The 20,305-nt window shown below is 40.0% G+C and overlaps 1 protein-coding gene and 1 non-coding gene across 7 annotated transcripts in view; both read right to left on the bottom strand.

Annotated features, from left to right (window-relative positions):
• The window catches only part of fmn1 (formin 1), a 28,696-nt gene that overhangs the window by 5,327 nt on the left and 3,064 nt on the right, over nt 1-20,305 (bottom strand). For 2 of the 6 annotated variants that reach the window (XM_005931524.3, XM_042224722.1), the window contains exons 3-15: nt 16,846-17,018; nt 11,900-12,008; nt 11,403-11,429; nt 10,197-10,258; nt 8,275-8,951; nt 7,153-7,294; nt 6,718-6,805; nt 5,021-5,082; nt 4,849-4,937; nt 4,562-4,691; nt 4,317-4,463; nt 3,627-3,686; nt 3,124-3,244 (exon numbers count right to left, since the gene is read on the bottom strand). In XM_005931524.3, the coding sequence (XP_005931586.1) occupies nt 3,124-3,244; nt 3,627-3,686; nt 4,317-4,463; nt 4,562-4,691; nt 4,849-4,937; nt 5,021-5,082; nt 6,718-6,805; nt 7,153-7,294; nt 8,275-8,951; nt 10,197-10,258; nt 11,403-11,429; nt 11,900-12,008; nt 16,846-17,018 (1,887 nt within the window). Of the gene's footprint in view, nt 1-3,123; nt 3,245-3,626; nt 3,687-4,316; nt 4,464-4,561; nt 4,692-4,848; nt 4,938-5,020; nt 5,083-6,717; nt 6,806-7,152; nt 7,295-8,274; nt 8,952-10,196; nt 10,259-11,402; nt 11,430-11,899; nt 12,009-12,201; nt 14,711-16,845; nt 17,019-20,305 lie in introns of those variants that run through there. The other 4 variants (XM_042224724.1, XM_005931526.3, XM_042224723.1 and 1 more) reach the window with 4 other exon arrangements.
• Nucleotides 7,510-7,597, bottom strand: trnay-gua. Its single transcript is given in 2 exon segments — nt 7,510-7,545; nt 7,561-7,597. It is a non-coding gene; the product is annotated as a tRNA-Tyr (tRNA).

Here is a 20,305-nt window from a genome sequence, read left to right on the forward strand (position 1 = left end):
GAAGTTTTGCAAACACATGACTACTAACCACATGATTTTATCTTTTCTCCACAATTCTGGACAAGTCACTGGTGAATATAGCCACAGTCACACAGGCTACTGGTAATGAGCGGAAAATCCTTGACCAGTTGGCAAGTGGTTGCTGGAGGCTGATGGCACTAGCCTGGAAATTGTTTGCTAAAGACCCAGTAAAAAAGACCCACAGACCAGTCAGTGACCTTCTGGCAACACGTTTCACTGAGTGTGTATTTCCTGTCCGAGGCAAAAACCTTCTTTAGATAGTTTTGGTTGCTAGCAGTGTTGGGTGTAATGCGTTACTAAGTAGCGCGTTACTGTAATTAAATTACTTTTCCACTGAAAAAGTAGAGTAACTAAATACTGTTCATTTTTAGGTATTTTAATTACAGTTACTTACAATGTACTTGCGTTACATTGTAAAATAATTAAACTCGCTGAATATCATTATTTAATTTCAATAATTTATCTTCTAAACGTAAAAGTAAACTCTGCCGCTTTAACATCGCTGTAGTGCAGCTGTACGTCATTTCCCACCAGTTTGCTGCATAGTTGTATTCTAAAGCGGAAGATGTCGGACTCGGCTGAAGCGAGTGGCTGCTTTATGAAATGGAAATATTCCCGTCTCTTCACTTTTCTGAAACAAGCAGACAAGAATATTACAGTAATATGTAAGCTATGTCCTGGGGAGAAAAAACTATCGGCCGCTGTTAATAGCACGAGTAATCTACTGAAGCGCCTGACACGAGAGCATAGACGAACACTTCTGAGTGATTCTTATTCATCATCCATGGATAACTCCGCGGCAGCTCCTGCTAAGCAGGCAAAAGGTGATTTTACTTCAGCAGCACAGAAAGCGTCTGAAGGTGAGCTTAAAAACATTATTGCAGGCTACATTGTGGAAGAGATGCTACCGCTGCGTACTGTAGAGTCTCCGTCTTTTTAAAAAAAATGTATTTATTATTTAAAGAGTTTAATTTCTATTGTTTGTCCACTCAAGGTTTATAGGGATTTTAAAAAGTATCACACCACATTAGAACATCAGCTTTTATATTGTAAAGTAAAGACCCTACAGTAATATAGAAAAAAAATGCCTACAATCAAATGACCCTCTAGGAGCAGGCAATTGGCAACAGTGGGAAGGAAAAACTCCTATTTCACAGGAAGAAAACCCGAGCAGACATCTGCCGTGATTGGTTGCCCAGAGTTTGCAATTTACCTTCAAACACTCACCAGCTCTCCAAGCAGCAGTGAAACTGTGAAAACTGGAAACCGAGAACATTTACTTTCAAAATAAAAGTGGCACATGCATTTGTTGGTGCAGCAGCCTCTTTATGACAGATTTCACAAAACAACTGCCAGCAACCTACAGCAACCAGTCCGGGAATATTCTTTTCCCCCTCGCAGGCAGTGGTTGTATCATGTGAAACATCATGGATAGCTCTTGTTCACTGTGTGCATGGCATATACAAGTATATAAGCACTAAGCCAAAAATAAAAAAATAAAAAAAATTGTAATTTGATATAATAAACTGTGTGGAGAATATAAAAAAGGTGTACCAAATACAGCAATAACCAATCGGACAGTTGTTGAGTTGTTATTAAGGAAAACCAAGAAATCACCAGAGTCGAGAAATCACTTAGGACCATGAATGCTTGTGCAAAAATATATGCATCTACCTGTAGGTGAAATAGCATGGACCAGCACAGACACAGACTGCTAGCATGGCTGAAACCATGACTGATATACAATAAAAAACAACTAAACAAAAAAAAAACAAACCCTTTTGCAACTCTGTGGCTCAATAAACTACTTTTATTGCCACTGTAACAGACACAAGAAAATTTAAGGCCCAAGAAGGGTACACAATGTGTAGTTTTAAAAACCCAACTACAGATATAAATCCAAATCTGCATAGCTAGTTAGCTTTATTAATAATTTGAATGAACTTCCCAATGAATAACCCATGTAAATGCAATATAGTCTCAACATGGATGACTTAAGAGAAGTTTAACCACAACAAACAGAAAGATTTCATACCAGCCAAACAGAAAACAGAGGGAGAGTGACGAATGACAAAAGCAAAGCCTCAAACCAGGCATGAGGGCAGTTCAAACAGGCAGAACAAAAGGAACCTGCGACAGGCAAACCAGATTGCACGGTGGTTTGGGTAGACAGTGCGATAAGACAAAGCTGTGTTGAGAGGTAAAGAAAGCTATCTGTGGCACACATCTGGGGGCCACACTGGAGCCCAGGTGATACAGGTTAAGGATCCGTGCATTTCTGCAAAGATACCAGAGATACTAGGGGTCTGGAGATTACATAAGTGGGAAGCTACGGTCTCCCTGCACTGGCGACAGGGGCACAAAGCAACAACGATGGGAGATCTGATGGGCTAAGGATTAGAAGCTGGATCTGAAAGGCGCCAGGCCAGTATCAGCAGCAAGACTCCTGCTAGTCTCAGAATACATGCACATAAACACGCATTCAACAAAATGCATGCAAAATCACATGCATACGTAGGGACACAACAATGAACTCACTCATAATCATACTCATGCACAGTAAGCATTGTCCTCAGAATTACTTTTAACTGAGCGGCATGCTGAATGGCGTCATATGCGCACACTTAGGCAGTGAAAAGAACACGCAAAAAAGGATTAGAAAGACAAGAGGAAGTCTTTTGTTCTTGAGCTTTCACTAACATGAGTTTGCTCACAGAGGAAAGCCGTTGGCCTTAAGTATAAACAGCTACTCAATGGCTGGGGCCAGTGATGGGAAACCAGGGTAGTGAAGGTGGGAGGGGGATGTCTGTGGAAAAACGATGCCAGACTGAGCCAAAGTTTGGTCTGTGGGAACCTCTGGAAAGTATCAGAAAATCACACTGACAGAGTTACACTGGCTGATTTTTTCAAACAAAAGCACACAACAAAATGACCACAAGTTGAGAATACTCCTGGTCACCCCAGTCACATGGAAGCTTGCCATCTGTCTGGAATGTGTGCAACCATCTAATAATATTAACCGAGAAAAGGGGACTGAGTCTGTTTGTTATTCTTCTTTTCAAAAACTCAGAGAACAGGAGATGGTATGGTAACGTCACGTACTTGTCAGATCTCGTCCAAGATGTCTCAGATCTCTGTCGAGGTCAACAAACTTGACCTGCGCTGCCAGGAAGATGTCCTGCGGTTCAGGAAGAGGGAACATACTCTTCTCTGTGCCTGCATTCTGGAAGGTGAAAACATTTTAGAAATGCATTACATCTGTGGATGCAGTGTGTGTGATGCTGAGTTAGGTGATTCCCAGCTGAAGGACGAGTCCAAACCTGTGTTTTATTGTCTAATATAGCCAATTTTCATAAGAATACAACACAAACACATCAATTTCTATGAAGGTAGTTCCATTTTTAAGCATGCTAATCTACAATAAGGGCAGCTGTGGCTCAGGAGATAGAGGAGGTCATCCACCAGCTGGAAGGTCATGCATGCTGAAGCACCCATGGGCAAGATACTGAACCCTTAGCACTGTATGAATGTGTGTGTGGTGTGCTTTGAGTGCTCATTTAGGCTACTACATTTATTTTTTCAATTGCATATTTTTTTTAAAGTACCTTGTCCACATTGTGCAAGTAATATGACACCACGTAATCCACCAGGCTGATGCGATTGTCCTGAGAAGAAATGGAAGGACAACATGAAAGCTGGATGAACGATGAATGTAATGGACTCTTTTACCTAGAGTTTGGTCTCAAGCTACACATTCTAGTTTTGTCATTGGCAGATGCTGCTGAGGTTAAGCTTATGAGTTCAAATCTTCTTCTTTGTTCTGTTCTTTTAAGTACAATACCAAATATTCTCCCAGGAACAGATGCTTTATCTGAACACATACACAAATATGGCAACAGAGCACACCTTTTTAAAAGGTATCAGGAGTTGGGGTTTCAGTAAATGCAACAAACAAATTTCTATTACTCTTAATTTAAATTTCTTTCAGTAATAAGTATTGTTTTTCACACACCCTGATTTCACTGGCTTTTGAAGCCAAATCCTTGCCCTTCTGCCCACACTTATCACTGTGATAGACAATAATAACGGCACTTTATCGAATCAAGTCTGACTATTCTACTTTCCCCTCCACCTATACCACTGCAGGTTCTTTATTATGATGTATTTCACACCTACTTTCCCTCATCCTCGTGTTAGATTACAATCTCAGGCCAAACACTTGGCACACTTCCTGTGCTCTGTTCTGAAAGGCAGGCAAAAGAGCCACAGTGACTCCGTAGGTATCAAAGCCTTACCCTGCTCTTTACATCTTTGAGTTTTGGAAGGATTTCCAGGCCAAAGCCGTCAGCCTGGCCTCTAATCCTGCTTCCTCCATTCATGTGGTTCCCAAGAGCCAACACCAGTCCCATCACCTTGCTGACACTGTTGCTCTCCAGCAGAGCCTAGATAATCAACAGTTTTTTTCAAGACTGGGGTTCACGCCACTCCATGTCACATTATTTACTGGCCACCTTCAATGAACGTCACGTGCTTAGCTCACCTTACAGACATGGAAGACAGTGTTGAGCTTGCGTTGAATTGAGGCGATCCCATCGATGAAGGCTGACTGGAAGATGACACAGCGAGCTCTGCCTGCGAAGTCTGGAATCTGAGATAGTTCATACAGGAACCTGGAGCACAATCACATAAACACTGAGAGTCCACAATGCAATGACATTACCCATCCCTGTTAGAACTGTCAAATCAGAAGGTCTGGTATTTGTCTATTTAGTCCACAAATACAATCAATTACTGCTGTGCTCTCTAAACATCTGCTGAGGCACTCACTGCTCAGGTTTGTCCAGCAGCTTAACATCCTCTTCTTCTGACGTCTCGTAGTGTTTCCTGATCCTCTCCAGCTCCTCCGGCAGTGCTCTCTGCCAAATTGATAGCAACTTCTAAATTAAAGGTTCATCGTTGTACACAATTGTCTCACACAATTACGTGCCTAAATGCGTACATTTTCATACAGCGCTTCAATGGTCTCCAGGTCCACCACAGAGTGATCCACTGTCAGTACAGCTAGAAGTAAAAATACACAGAGAAGGGAGAGAGATTTAAAAAAAGCTGTGATTCATATATTGTCAGATCCAACTCAGAACCTATATATATATATATATATATATATATATGTGTGTGTGTGTGTGTGTGTGTGTGTGTGTGTGTGTGTGTGTGTGTGTGTGTGTGTGTGTGTGCGTGTGTGAAACTGATCAGAAGACAGTATACTGCAAAGGAAGAAATGCTTACTAGGCTTCATTCACAATATTCCTCCTAGTATTGATCATTTATTGCTGAAACAATAGTGATCGCGCATTTTGACTTATGTCAAAGTTCAGCGGACAAGAGTAGAGAAATTTATCATAGTACTCACATTTTAACACACTCAACCAGACAAATTCTAAAGATTGCGAAGGGAAGTGACAACGCTTTTCTAAAGTTGCTCTTCTGTATCAATGATGGATAATCAATACATATGATATCATAAACGTATCCATGGAAATACAAAAAAATAAATAAATAAAATGCATTGACAAAAAATTGGCTTTCATGCTCCTCTTCCTGAAAGACAGTCTACTGTTTGCTCCAAAGATTTTTCAGTTTTGGATTAGAAATGCATATTGCCCGTCTTGCTGACATTGTGGTGAGCGTTTGGGCCACTAATCCTGCTTCAAATTCACCCCCAGCTCATATTCAGAGTGAAATACAGGGTACATTCTCTGTGATGCCGCGATTAAAGTCCAACCAAGGTTTATGTTCAGGGAGCTGTGGTTACCTGGATGTTTACTGCAGGTTCAAATTCTCAGACTGGCTGGGAAACCCAGCTAGTTTAGTGACCTACTGTAATCTATCTCTCATGTGATGGAAAAGATGATTACATGCACTTTGAGGATTTAACAGAGATGAGAATCTAAACGCTGTTCCAGAGGCTTTCCACCACAAGACGGTAAAAATTTGAAGATATATTTATTTATTTTGTTAACCTTTATTTATCTCAGAGAAAGGACTTGTGAAATTTAAAATCCCTTATGCAAGATTGTTCAAGACAGGCAACAGCACCAATGTGTGTAAGCACCTATCCTTTATAAGCAAAATATACTTTAAATAATATCCCTGTTACATGTTTTACATTTTGACTGGTTATTGCATTTTGCCATCTTTTATATTTTACTAGAAAACTGTTTTGATTTTATTGTTATTTTACAGTTCTGCGTAAAAGTCTTGAGTCACCCTTCATTTCTTTATATTTGGCTCAGAAAATGTGAAAAATAGGTGCAGCGATTCTCTGACAAGAATTCCCATTGATAGCTGGCAGGCAATGTCACTGGTGGGACAATGCGTGGATGGCCAGTCCGGGCTCTGAGGAGGCCAATCCATGACTGATAGTGCTGTATTGTGTGCTTCTATTCAGTTATACTTTTACTGCACTGGCAGTTTGCTTGGGATGATTGTCATGCTGAACATGAAACCATTACCAATCAGATGCTTTCCAGTTGGCATTGCAAGTTCATGAGCACGACGATTCTGTTAAAAACAATGAAATTCAATTCACCTTTTTTTTTTTAATTGGATCATGATAGAGTCCAGTTTTGCCTGTTATCAGTGTAGAAACAAAACGTTGTTTCCTTGCAGTACAATGAAGGAGTGAAATGACCTCACCTTGCTGAATATCTTTCATCTCAAGGTGGAGGCTTGATATGAGGATGCCCACAGCTTGAGAGCGTTTACCATCCAACAGTTTAATGATCTAAAACACACACAAACATGGTTACCATGACCACCTTACCAGTAGAAACCATTAGTGAGTCCTGAATAGAGAGCCTAGCATTTCATACCAGCGTTTCCATTTTCTCTTGTTTAAATGCTTCACTTCATTCTTATATTTTACTAATGTCACTTGGTTTGTACTTTCCTCTTGCTTTAAAATCATAGTATTAAGAGCCATGATGTGGAGGAGTCTGTAAACCATGATGCATTACCCCCCTCTAGTGGACACATGCCATTAAGTATTGCAGCCTACATTTTCTTTAGCAATAGCTAAGGGATTCACAAGATGAATAAATGATAACATGATGACAGACGTTAATTTCTTACCTTCTTAGGCTTTGCTTTTTTCTCATAAGTCTCTGACAGCGGTTTCCTCTTTGTCTGTGTGGTGGTTTTAGCAAAGAGATCTTCAAACTCACTGGCATCAATTAAGTTTGGCTCTTCCAGAATATTCCATAATGTGTTGTTACTGCGGGAGAGAGCAAAACAGTCTCTTTAAAAAACGAAGAAAAAAACAACAAAAACATCAAGTTGCTGATATGAGGCCATCTAAGCAATAAAGCAGGATTCATTAATTTATTATGATTCAATATAAAAATCCAGTCAGTATTTATGAGGTCCTATTAAGAGGTGTAGCTTTTTGCGCACGAGCGCGCTTCCTTTTATTTGGTGAAAACACAACACTCCTTCGAGCCGGATTCGAACCAGCGACCTAAGGATCTCCACTAGATACACCTACAGTCCTCCGCTCTACCAACTGAGCTATCGAAGGGTGATGAGTTTCAGGACGGCTCTTTCTCTCGAAAACTGCAGTTAGACAATAAAATGATGTAATCTCCAGAACATAATGATTCTGGCTGTTTGCAACTTGTGGAGTCAACCCAGGTAATTTGATCGTGTTTTACAGCAGCTACAGACAGGCTGGATGTCCCCTTGATCGTACCTCACCCACAATTCCGTTTATAACGTGGCCAATAATTTCCAGCCGTGAGGAGGAAACGGCAGTAAAACGTATCAGTTTCAGACTGCTCAGGGACTGTGCAGATCAGCTCTGTGGGCTGATTATGACATAAAACTCATGGCCTGTTCTCAGAACTGCTGTTTTGCCTGGATGGTCTTGTCTATAAAAGTTGGCCACGGAGTTTTGTGTATGGGGGTTTCTCCTGAATAGTCTTCCTACAGTGTTTTGCTTACTGCGTAAGCTCACTGAGCTACCTGCTTGTAAAGTTGCCGGGGTGGACCAGTTAGATGTGGGGCGAGTTGTCCTGGGAACTTGGGCTGCCATAAGATTTGCAGTTCTGCCATATTCTGTATATAGAGGGATTTTTGTGCCAGAACTATTGTGGGTGAAATTGGTGCCACACATTTCAGGTGGCAGGCAGCCTGCCGTAAATGTTTAAGGAGTACAGACTTTCAATATGCTCTTACACACTTCTTGAGTGGACCTACTCGTTGTCCTGGATCTGGATTCTGTTCCAGTAAAGAGGCTTCATGGGTCGGGAAGGCTCCACTGCCGGTTTCCTGGGAGGTTTATCAACTCCAAGACCCAATGCTGGAGGAGGTGGAGGGAGCGATAACCCTGGCGTGGGTGGAGGAGGTGGAGGTGGGGGTAGTGGCAGGTCATTTGATGGCTGCATGTAGTTAATAGGTGGAGACGAACATGGTGAAGGTAGTGGAGGTGGAGGAGGAGGAGAAGGAAAAACATCTGATTTAGCTGGTGATGCTGTCTGAGAAGGAGCTGGTAGTTGTTTTGAGCTACAAGGAGTTACAAGTGAAGAGGAGGAGGACAGTGTGCCTTCGATCTTGCCGGCGAAGCTGATGGAAGCAAGGTCCAACTTTTTGGGGGCCACCTTCTGTTGCTGAGAGCATGTACAGGTTCTCCCGGAACCTTCTTCATCCTGAGCAGTTTTGACAAATGTCTCCCGGTCGGTTTGAATGCAGACGGTGCGAAATGATTTGTGCAAAAAGTCATCTGCTGTAGACACAGCCATATCTTTAAGTTCCCCTTTACAGTGGGTCCCAACCTGGGAGAGTTTGTTCTGCAGCTCAGCAAGACTGAACTCCAGACGTGCAACATTTTCATCCTTGTCCAACCTCAGTCTGAAGAGTTCCTGATCATAGTCCTCCTGAAATAAATAATGTTGTCCAATTATTAATTAATAAATCTTAGTGATGATCATAATGATATCATTCACATTGCTAAAGCTCTGCAAGGCTGAACTTCAGCATACATTGTTAGGGTCCCTGGGTCGTCGACCCAGTGTTTTGTGTTTTTGGTTCTTTGATTTTGTTATTTCATTATATTCTAGCTTTGCTTTATGGGTTTTAGGATTATTCTTAGTTTAGGTTCTCTGGGGTTTGGTTAGAGTTTTAGTGTTCTGGTTTTCTGTCTGTGTTCCATAGTTGCTGTCTCCCCTGTCTGCTGTATCCCCACGTCCAGTCAGTGTCTGTGTCTGCCCTGGTCCCACGTCTCTGTTCCCTTTGTTATAGTGCTTGCCTGTGAGTCTGTGTTATGTTTCCTGTTTTACTTTGAAAGTCCATGTCTCATGTTAATGTGTCTGGTTTTCTTCCCCTTGTCTCGTTAGGCCTGATTTGCCCCAGCTGTGTCTCCCTCCTGTTGCCCATTCCCTGATTGCTCCCTCTGTGTATTTAAGCCCTGTGTTTCAGTTTGTCAGTGTCGTGATCTACGCTTATCTACGCTCGCTTATGCGGTGTGGTTTTCCTGCCTGCGTTAATGTTTGTACTTTGGAAGTTTGTTACTTTGAGTTCAGCATTAAAGCTGTTTTTTTGAGTTCACGTCTGTCTCCGGAGTCTGCACTTTGGTCCTTTTCCTGCCTGCACACAGCCGTTCCATAACATACATGAGGGATCATCAGTCTCTGAAGCAAAATTCAGAGAAACCTGTTTAGGTCATTTACCATCATCACCAAGATTTATGAGACTCCAACTAAAATTTGTTTACATATTCCACTGAAAATGTCGCAAAATACAAAAATTTTATCAGTCATATGGCCTCAGATCGCAATATGTTTTTGTGATGGTTCACACATTTACAGGGTTGCTGACAAACATTGAAAGGATTTTGTAGCTACCATCATTTAATTAAAAACAAATGTGCATTTGAGTCTATGATATATAAACTCTCTCACTTTTAACAGAATAAAAGAAAACATTATTTATACATATTTTTCCAAGATGTAAAAACTGAAGTATCTTTTAAAATGTTGAAAAACAAGTGTGTATCTATGACTCAGCCCAAACTGGGACTGAACCAGGCAATGAGTGTGGTGGTAATACTGCAATGAAAGACTTTTTCTGTTTTTCTTCATGCAGTCATGGAAATTACCGTACAATCCCTCATCCTTACTGACCTTTAACTTCTCCAGCTCCTCTTTGCATTCTCTCTTCAGCTGCAGGAGAGCAGCCTGGTGCTCTGAGAAAAACAGATCCAAACATCATCAAAAAGTCTGTCTTTTTTAGAAAGCTTTATGATTTTAATGCTTTTTCTAGTAAAAGAAAAAAAAGTTGTTAATCATCACAAGCCTAGTTTGTAAGAGTATTTTTATTCCTGTGAACATAAGTCAGACTAGTGGCTGCTTACAACCCACAAAAGATGAAAACAATGCAACGTGTTACCACATGATGGCAGCAGAGTCCCAACTGTAAACTAGTACAGGCTCGCAGATTATAGAGGCTGGCGTCTGTCTAAGCAAACATTTACAGCATCTGCTGTTAGATGACTGAGATAGTAAAAGGGCAGTTAGAAAGTATATTTACTGTAGGCTTCCTCACTGTGTCTACAGGGAGTGTATGTCAAGGGATATGGGCGTGTACACATGGTTTTGTCCCTGTTCAAACAGTGTTCGATAATCTTACTGATTACTGTGAAGTGGATAACAATTAACAAAGAAATTTTATCAACTCATCCATTAAAATACAAAAGCAAGCAGGAGTAGATTATGCCTTTAAAAATGCAAGTAAACTGTGATTTATAATCACAAACTATTCAGCAATTTTAGCCCCCCCACCCCCAAAAAGACTACGGTGAGAGTACAGTGTGTGATTAAAGAACTGCCTTTACAGATGGAGTCAGACTGTAGATGTTTACACATTTGCGGGTGGAGTTCAGTTTACCTTTGCAATCGAGCTTGATATTACATCCACCACACTGTAAAGTAGCTAGACACTGGTTCTCTGTCATGCATATTCAATGTGTAGAATTTCACATAATAATAGTATTTCTATTTAGATTTTATTCTCTTTTTACTGTAAGGTGAATACCTTTCCTTAACAGTCTAACCAGCGTACAGTCACAGGAGGCTAAAGTCTGTCTATTCCATAGCAAAGAGGGGGTACGCTCACCCTGACAACCACAAACTTTTACAAAGCCCAGTGAAAAACACCAGTTATTCCAACATGCATTGTTTCTGTGGGAGGAAAGTAAAGTCCTTGAAGAAAACCCACACAGGCAGAGGAGATCATGCAAACTGCACATGGAAAGGCCCCAGCCGAACAGGAGTAGCACTATAAACCAATCCATAATATTCACTTCATTAAATCCATTTCAGAACCATTACCTTTAACTGCTGCTTCTTCTTTTGACACTAAAGTTCACATCATTCAACATGAAAAAAGAATTAATCATACTTCTATTTTTTTAAAAAGCCTTGAAACTGTTACCACATTTCCAAAATTCCCTTAAGATGTGTTTTTGTACATATTTGAATTCAAGCAAATTTTAAATGCTGTCAAAATGTGACCTGTATACACAAATTGTAAAAAAAAAAAAAAAAAAAAGTGAGGAATCGAGTTTTATTTTTGTTCCTTCTGTTTAATTTTGTTTGACATATACTTCTGAATAACTTATTGGCAGCACGATTAATATGAAGTTATTCATAGTACATATTGATGGAGTTACTTTCTTCAGCAGCATTAGCAAACCGTATGACACTGATAAACTGAAGAATAAACTTAGAAAGTAGAACTTGAAGAGGTGTAATGTTAATGTCCTGGGTTGATTTATGTGGAGTAATGTTTTCATGCCAAGTTATGACATGCATACATTAGTCTGTACCTGCTTCTGTGTACTTCAGCCCAACTTTTTCTTCCTTAAGAGGTGGCCACACAGCTTGTAGGCGACCAGGAGTTCGTTCCTCTCCTTCACCTGGGCTCGATGTCTCTGACTATGAGTGAGAAAATTGACAGCAGATATTATTAATGACAGAATTAATAACAGAAGTTGCAGCTACATTGTAAAAATGACTGATGAATTGTGATTAAAAACACACACAACGCTCAGAATTGCTTTGTTTTTTTATTTTTAGCCTGATTTAATCTTAAAAAGTAACAAAAATCACAGAGAGGACTAATTCGTACTTTGTCATCAGGTGGGTCCTTCTCAGGAGTCTTACTTGAGGTTCTCTCAAAAAGTGTTTTAAGTACATCTTTATCATTTCTTATCTTCTTCCTCAATGCCTCCAGGACAACTTTATCTCCTGGGTCCTTTTTTAAAGGCTTTGGTGTGAAGAAGGCCTTGAAGGCATCAAAAGCTGCCTCTGCACTGGACATGGAAGGTTTTGTAAGTTCACATGATTCTGAAACCTCTGTATTTTTATTTGTTTCTGGTTCTTTCTTCTCCTCCTCTTGGCTATCTTCACTTCCATTCACCCTTGTTTCATTCCGGTCTCCCTCAGCCTCCAATACCTCCTTCTCATCTCCTCTCTTTTCCCGACTCAGAAAATGAGAGATCTGGTCTAAGATGCTCCCTGGAACTTTGGTGTCCTTCTGCTTCTCTGTGAAATCTGCCCCTCGTCCTCCCACAGGAGATGGCTTAATGTGGGCCATGGTGTCATGCTCTGGTCCATTGACCCCCTTCCTTAGGACCCTAAGGCCGCTGAAGAGAGCCGGGACCTGGATCTGCTTGTCTGCGGGGGAGCTCGGGGAGAAGGTGGCTCTGCTGAACGTGGAGTCAGGTGGAGGATTATTAGTTGCAGATTTTATTGTCATCTCTGGCAAATTATCCTTTAGGCTGGGAAGATGGGGGGGTGAGTTGGGAGTCTCTGAATTTGCATCTCTTGACTCCTCCTCTTCAGCTTCATCCAAGATCTGTTCCAGCTCTTCAAGCGCGGGTCCTGTTCGAGTCACAGTTATCACTACATGTTTACTTTTCAATGGCCCAGTGTTTCCACATATCTGTGGATCAAAATCCATGTCTGAAGTGGAAGTAATTGTGTCAGAATCTTCCTGGCAGTGTTCCCTTTGAGCATTTTCATTGCTGTTTTCAGTATCCTCCGTGGCACTGATGGATACAACACAATCACGATCAGTATCCATGCAGTCAATTGAAATGTGTTGACAACTTGTCTGCAGAGATTCATTTAAGGCCCTTTCATCCAGTGGATTCTGTGATATGTGACAACCCTCTTTGCTGCAGCCATTAACTTTGTGTTCATCTGACAGGTTATTCTGGTCATGATTTGTTGCAAAGCTCTGTTTCTTGAGGCCTTTTTCAGTATTTACAGCCACGCTTTGCTGCTCGGTTACTTTATAATGACTCCTCTCCTCCTCTGTTATGTCTGAGTCATTTCCTTTTTCCCTCAAGCTTGAATTTCCCAGTGAGTTAGAGGTCTTTTCCTCTGCATGACGCAATATAACATATGACAAAAAATCACTAGAATGCTCGAGAGCATCTGTAAAGTCCACATCCCCATTTTTCTTCAGATCACCACTGATATCTTCCTGCATCATGTCTTCAGTTTCTCCCCCAGAGAGGTTCCTAAAAATTTCCAGGGTGGCTTCGGGCTGCTCCATTTACTGCAAGTCACAGGTGAAGTTATCCAGAATATAGTGAGTAGGAAGTGCTAGAGAAACTCGACTGCTCATAGTTAGACTTCCGTTTAGCATGCAGCACTTCTTTACGTGGTTCCGGTATCATGCAGCGTCAGATTATAATCAATAAACAAATGCAAGCAATGTTTGAGTTAATTAAAGTCTTATTCCTGAAAATCCAACCTGTTTTTGTGCCCCTGTTTGTCGAAAAGAAACAAGCATATCCACGCTGTGTTTTAACAGTGCCTTTTTGCCTTTCCAAAGTGCTAATTTTCCAAACCTAAAACTGGAAGTAGTTGTTAGTCACTCAGACTGGCCAATGGCAAGAGAGAAATCCAGTCATGGAAAAAAAAAGGTTTCCAAGCTCAGCTCCATGGCTCTGTGTGGTGGAGTGACTCAGCTCAGCCACATTTGAAGTTAAGTTCCAGCTCCTTTTTCCCTCCGGCTCTTCTGTACCTGCTATAGTAGTTTACAGAGCAGCACCTTGGACATCATCCTGTGGATTGTCACAGAGTAATTGGAAACAGATGGTGTGTCCAGCCGTTGTTTCCGACAACACCCTGACATCCGTGAGCCGTATGGCAAAGGAAGCCACGCAGAACAGATGGAGGAGCACCACACCCAGAGCTGAAGGAGGGTAAATAGGACTGCCAGGGATCACTTGCTAAATGCTTGGCCTGTAAATCCACAGTTACAGGGAGGTCTCTCAATTCCCCTGCAGGTACACAGCAATGCTTGGCTAATCTGGGCATCCCAGCGGGTCTAACCCCACCTACACGGCACTGTTAATCAGCTCATATTGAAACTTGCATACAGGATCAATCGACAGAGAAGGTTTGTTTAAAGTTTCGGGAAACGAAAAGTGAAAATAGTGACAGTTTTCACTTGAATGTTTTAGTTAGAGTATTCTGAAACTTGATCTATAAATAAAATAGTTGCATAAATTGAATAAATAAGCAGAGAATAGTAAGTAGGTTTGAAATAACATTCAAGTTGGTGACACAGATCCAAACAAAACAAAGTAATAAGCAGGGAAAGTCACCAAATGGCCATAATTAAATCAGCAAACAAATATGCTGTTAAAATATATGTTTAAAAAAAGCAAAAACAACTAATTATCCTAAATAAAATTAAAAAGTAGGTAGTAGAGTTAATGACCACTATCTTCATACTAATATCTTCACTACTATTAGTACTGGGTAGATTGCTTAACACAAAATATCAAAATAAGAGTCCAAACTTCCTCCTTTGTGTTTGAGTTATTGTTAGCTCTTGGGATCCACCCTTATTTACTTTGAATGTTATCAGAGGCAACAGGTTAGTGACAAACCTCATCTGTGATAACATCTTTACTGTATCAAATTACACTGTGTACATTTCTCTAATAGATATCGTACTCCATATGTTTGATGCATGCCTACACACCCTGCAATGAGTTCTTAATAGGGCTATACTAAAGCTTATGAATACTAATAAGGTGGTTTTTTGCATTCATTTGGTGAGGGACACTGTGGCCTTTATGTGAGTTTGTATGTTTATGAAACAGGAATGCATCCATAAAATCATCTAGCTTCATGCTGAACAACTACAGTGTGTGCTGGATTATAAATCTCCAGGCTGTAATATAAATTAGGACTGTACTGACTGCTACAGTTCACTGCGTCCACAACAGAAGGAATAGATAAGATAAGATAAGATAAGATAAGATAAGATAAGATAAGATAAGATAAGATAAGATAAGATAAGATACCTTTATTAGTCCCACAAGGGGAAATTAGCTTCAATCACACAACTAAACAAAATATTTAAAGCTTAAATTAAATGATTGCATTGTAGTCCTCTAAATGTATAAAATAGAATCAGTTTCCGCTTTCAAATGGATGCACAAATCTCACTGAAAATGGTGAGCCACTTAAAATCAGCCACTTGGGTTACACACACAGTGACATTAGTGACTCTGCAGTTGGATAAGTCCCAGATAAAGGGTATAAGAAGAGCACATCAATAAACAGACTATTGGCCTGCTTGCAAGTGGCAGTGACAGCTATATATTACTGCATATTGTTGCTGAACATATGCATTTGTTTTTCATCCCATTTAAATTACATCTTCAAAGTATTATAGCACCTTCAGTGTGAATAGTTTGGGGGCATTGGGGGGAATAGATGGAAAGTTATTTGTGACACAAGTGGTGGGAACAACATGTGTAATATGTACAATACCCCATTACAGAAGTAACCACATGCTAATTTCAGTGATTCTTTCAATTCTTCATATTCTGTTCGGTAATCTTTTCTTTTAATCTTAAACAGAACACCTGTCTGTCCCAGATGATTTCCTGCCTGTTTCTCTCTGCTTTACTCTTTTCTCTTCATACTGTCAAATAAAGATTCAAAATGCCAAAACAATTAAACAAAACTTCAAATATTTTCAGCAAAGTTAGTCATGCACGCACACAGAAGGAAGGAAGTATTGAATTTATTAGTGCTTATCGTCTCTCCTACAATGCACTTACAGAGTTGCGTTAAATCCCTTCTATTATGCAACTACAGGGAACACAGAGCTCTTTGTAGCCCTGGACTGGCTCATGAGGCTGGGATTTACACAGTTGTAAAGCAAGGACAAGTTCATTGCCATAGTGATGCAGCACTGACTGATGCAGACGGGGATTTATTTCAGGAAGGTTTACAGAGAACAACGGCACTGAAATTAGATTAAGGCATCACAATAACGGCACTTAGACTCTTTGTAACTTTTCACACATGCAGAATGAAGAGTGTGTGCAGTATGTTGAAATTAAATTACGTTCTGGGAAAAACAGCTTTCGTATTCTTGCACAGTGAGCCGTTAATCGCAGCAGTTAACAGCACTCTCAATGCAACTGAATTAAAAATATTTTCCCACTGATTTATTTTTGCTCTTAAATATAGAGCACAGACTGCAAGTAATAAAGTTTTCTGAGTCTGATTCTGAGCTAGTAGAGCTCCATGCTTACATGCCTCACTCTCCTAATGCCATATACAGAACACAGCCTCTTGATCCTACAACTGACATACCAGTGCCATTAATACTTTGCAAAAGTGGCTGCTGTTTTCAACTGCTCCATCATCATCATCATCATCCACCTTTAGACTCTAAGACTCTGTGCTGTGTTGAGATGAGCTCAGAGCACATACTTTTCATTCTACTCACCCTCAAATCCTGGGGCACAGGTGTGGGTGTGTCAGTGATGTCATCATCGGGGGCAGTGATGCGCAGGAAATCAATGTGTTTGGGTCTGGATGGATCGGAAAGTGACCTGCAGATGGAGAGAGACTCCTCGATCTCCTGCTGCCAGATCTCCTCCTGCCTCTGCAGAGCTTCATCTGGAGAAAAGATACCTTGTATTAGTTTTGGAAGCAAATTAGGCTGTCTTAGTTTATTGTAGGTCTTTTAATATCACAGGTAGAGAGCTCATTTTAAACTTTGAAGCCCAACTAATTTTGCACACCACTGGCAAATGCTGCATGTTAAGCTTTAGTGTCACCATGAGGATGTAACAAAGAACTTCAGCTAAGAAATCTTACATTAACCTTTAGCATTTCATAAACAAGACAAAATTTCACTCCTGCTCTATGAGGAATTAAGCGCTGATTGATTCTTTATGCAAATGAGCAAATTCAACAACCATTAAAAGTAGTCTAGAGAGGAAGAGAAGGTTTTATGCAGCTTCATAATTTGAATTTAAATTTAAAGATGTTCCAGAGTTTCCACAACATGATGAATGCTTATCAGTATATAGCCAAGACTGCCACTCTGAACTGTTTTAATCCCACATTGGTCCATATAATAATGGTTCTCACAGACTTCAGGAAAGGTCAGGAAAGGAAAAATACCAGATTCAGTAAAAGGCAGCTGTGTGTGTGTTTACATTAATTTCCTCCCTCAAGGGTGGCGATTAAGCCAGTGATTAAGGAAGTATTCAAATACTGAGCCACGACAGTGAAAAATTACAAATAAAAACCAACATTTTAAATTTTATTAGAAAATAATCAATCAAATGTACCTAAAGTTAAAAAGTGGGAGTGCTCAGTGCCGAAAAACACAGACATACATTGTCTGATGTATTAATGGAAAATATAATTTTACAGTTTGTACTTAGTTTAGGTGGGGCTGATTTTTATATCAATTATTATATATAACTCTAATTATTATTATAAAATGTATTGCTGTTATTATAGTTTTATATTTTTTTAAATGTTCTGTTTGCAAAAATCTCAATATGTAAAGTGATAAAACATACAATTTAGTGGAAATGAAAGTAAAACATTAGGTAGAAAACAAAGCAAAACAGTAATGCACAGGGCAAATATCTCAACAGTGTATTTAAACACAGATCCTAAGTAAATGCATTAATGATAGCTTGACTGTAGTAAATGTGTGAGTATACTTTCAGATAAAATGCTATCAGAAACACTTGTGTCACTTTCAGAGGACACATAACCGTTCCAGAACATTAAACCGCTTATAGAAATGTGCTATCGCCCCGAGTTTGACCACACTGAACAGAAAACTGGATTTATGAAGATAACCCCCAGAAGGCTCTGAATATCTTTCTTCTCCTCTCACTAATCGCCGTCCTCCACACATTGGTTGTATTTCACAAAGCTTAGAGAATTAATCCTATTTGTTCAGCTAGCAGCCCTGCTGCCTGGTCTGAACAGAGTTTTATTGCTACAAAAATGAAGCGAGACAACAGAGTCTGTGCTGATCTGAGGGAATGTTCGACTCTGCTAAACATGCATTTATTAACAAGTATTTCCATGTACAAATGAGTTCAAGCGTTCCCTTTGTATTTCCCTAAAGAGTTAATTTAAATTATTTTATATTTAAATAAAATAATTTAAATCTACACTGTCTGTATATGGACACCGCACAGTAAAAGAGTTGTTAGTTTTTAAAAACAGGCTTGAAGCCCATTTGGCTGCACAGTTTGACTTCAAAGTGAAAAGACCAGCAGTTTCCTGCTATTAATCATTTACTGAAAAAGGATTGAAGAATTTGGAATCAGTTGAACTGATCCCAAATTCTGAAAATACTCCATCATCATACCATCTTCATCTCTCTCCCTATAAACATCAAAGACGTTTGATGGGTTTGAGTGCACACTCGGATTAAAAGTTATAAAACTATTGTTGATAATGTTTCGGTATTTAAAAATGTTTTTTTTTCACAACATTCAAATTTTGATTTTGTGGCCAAATAATTTGTAGCTTATAAAATGTCATACAGAATTATGATCTGTGAGAGACTAGAGACCTGTTGAGTGTGTAGCCAACATTTCACTCATTGTCGGTTTGGAGAGGCTCTAGCTCAGGGGTGTCCAACTTCAGGCCTCAAGAGCCGGTGCCCTGCAGGTTTTAGATGTCACCCTGAGTCAACACACCTGAATGATTAGTTCATTACCAGGCCTCTGGAGAACTTCAAGACATGTTGAGGAGGTAATCTGGCCATTTGAATCAGCTTTGTTGGATCAAGGACACAAGAACACCGGCCCTTGAGGCCTGGAGTTCCTCACCCCTGCTCTAGCTTATAAATTGCTTAAGCAGATAAAAAAATATATATATATGAATGAACAGACGGACAGATGGATGAATAGATGGATTGTTAGCTGATGTTTATTTATTAATTGTTTTATTTTGCAGGTACTGCTGATGCATTAACATGCACTTGGTTTACTAATCATCAGCAAGTGTGTCCACCTGTGTCACAGCAGATTTGGCAGGTTCCTCTCGAGCATTTAGGTGTGTTAACACAATGCCACACAGGAAACATACCAGCAATTGCTGCTATACTCGGAAGAGTTATGAGACCATTTTCAAACAGTTTGACATCAATCGTTCCATGATGAAGAAGATTATTAACAGTTGAAAAATTTTAATGACCGCTTCAAGCTTCCCAGGAGAGGACAGCAAAATCACCCTAAGATTAGAGTCATGCTCCAAGAAACTACACGTTCTTTTTCACTTGATTTTATATATTTCCTTCCTGACTAGGCTACCTTGTGTTTTGATTTTAATATTTCCCCTCCTTGTTTTCTTTCTGTTTTAAACGAGGCTACATAATCTTTTTTAATTCACATTTTTTAATCACTGAATACTTATTTTAAACCCGATGGACTAGAAGGATGGCAAAGGTTTGATACTGAAACTGAACTGGTCTTCACGAGCTGTTTTATGGCACATTTCAGTCAGAACAGATCTGTGATTACAAGTGTGTCCAAATCAGGTGCTCTCCAGTACTTTGTGCCTGAATGAACACACGCTTACTCAGTTATGATGGTATGTCAGAGCAGCGAGGGGTCATTATTCACGGACTGCCACACATCCGTTATATCTGATGTGCGTGTGTGTTTAACAACCCAGAGAAGACTACAGCAGCGGATGAGATTGCACAAAGACTTCGTTTAGAGCATTTGTATCAGAGTGTTTTAATCAATGTTTAAATCTGACAGTCAGGCCTCACCATGTACCACTTCTAACACCATCTGCTCTTCCTCTAATGTTCACTTCACTAATCAACTACTAATAGTTAAACTGAGCTCTTGCGCACACACACACACACACACACACACACACACACACACACACACACACACACACACACACACACA

The sequence above is a fragment of the Haplochromis burtoni genome, unplaced genomic scaffold (assembly GCF_018398535.1).
Source record: "Haplochromis burtoni strain Fernald_Lab_line unplaced genomic scaffold, NCSU_Asbu1 Contig_147, whole genome shotgun sequence".
In the NCBI taxonomy this organism is placed as follows: Eukaryota; Metazoa; Chordata; class Actinopteri; order Cichliformes; family Cichlidae; genus Haplochromis; species Haplochromis burtoni.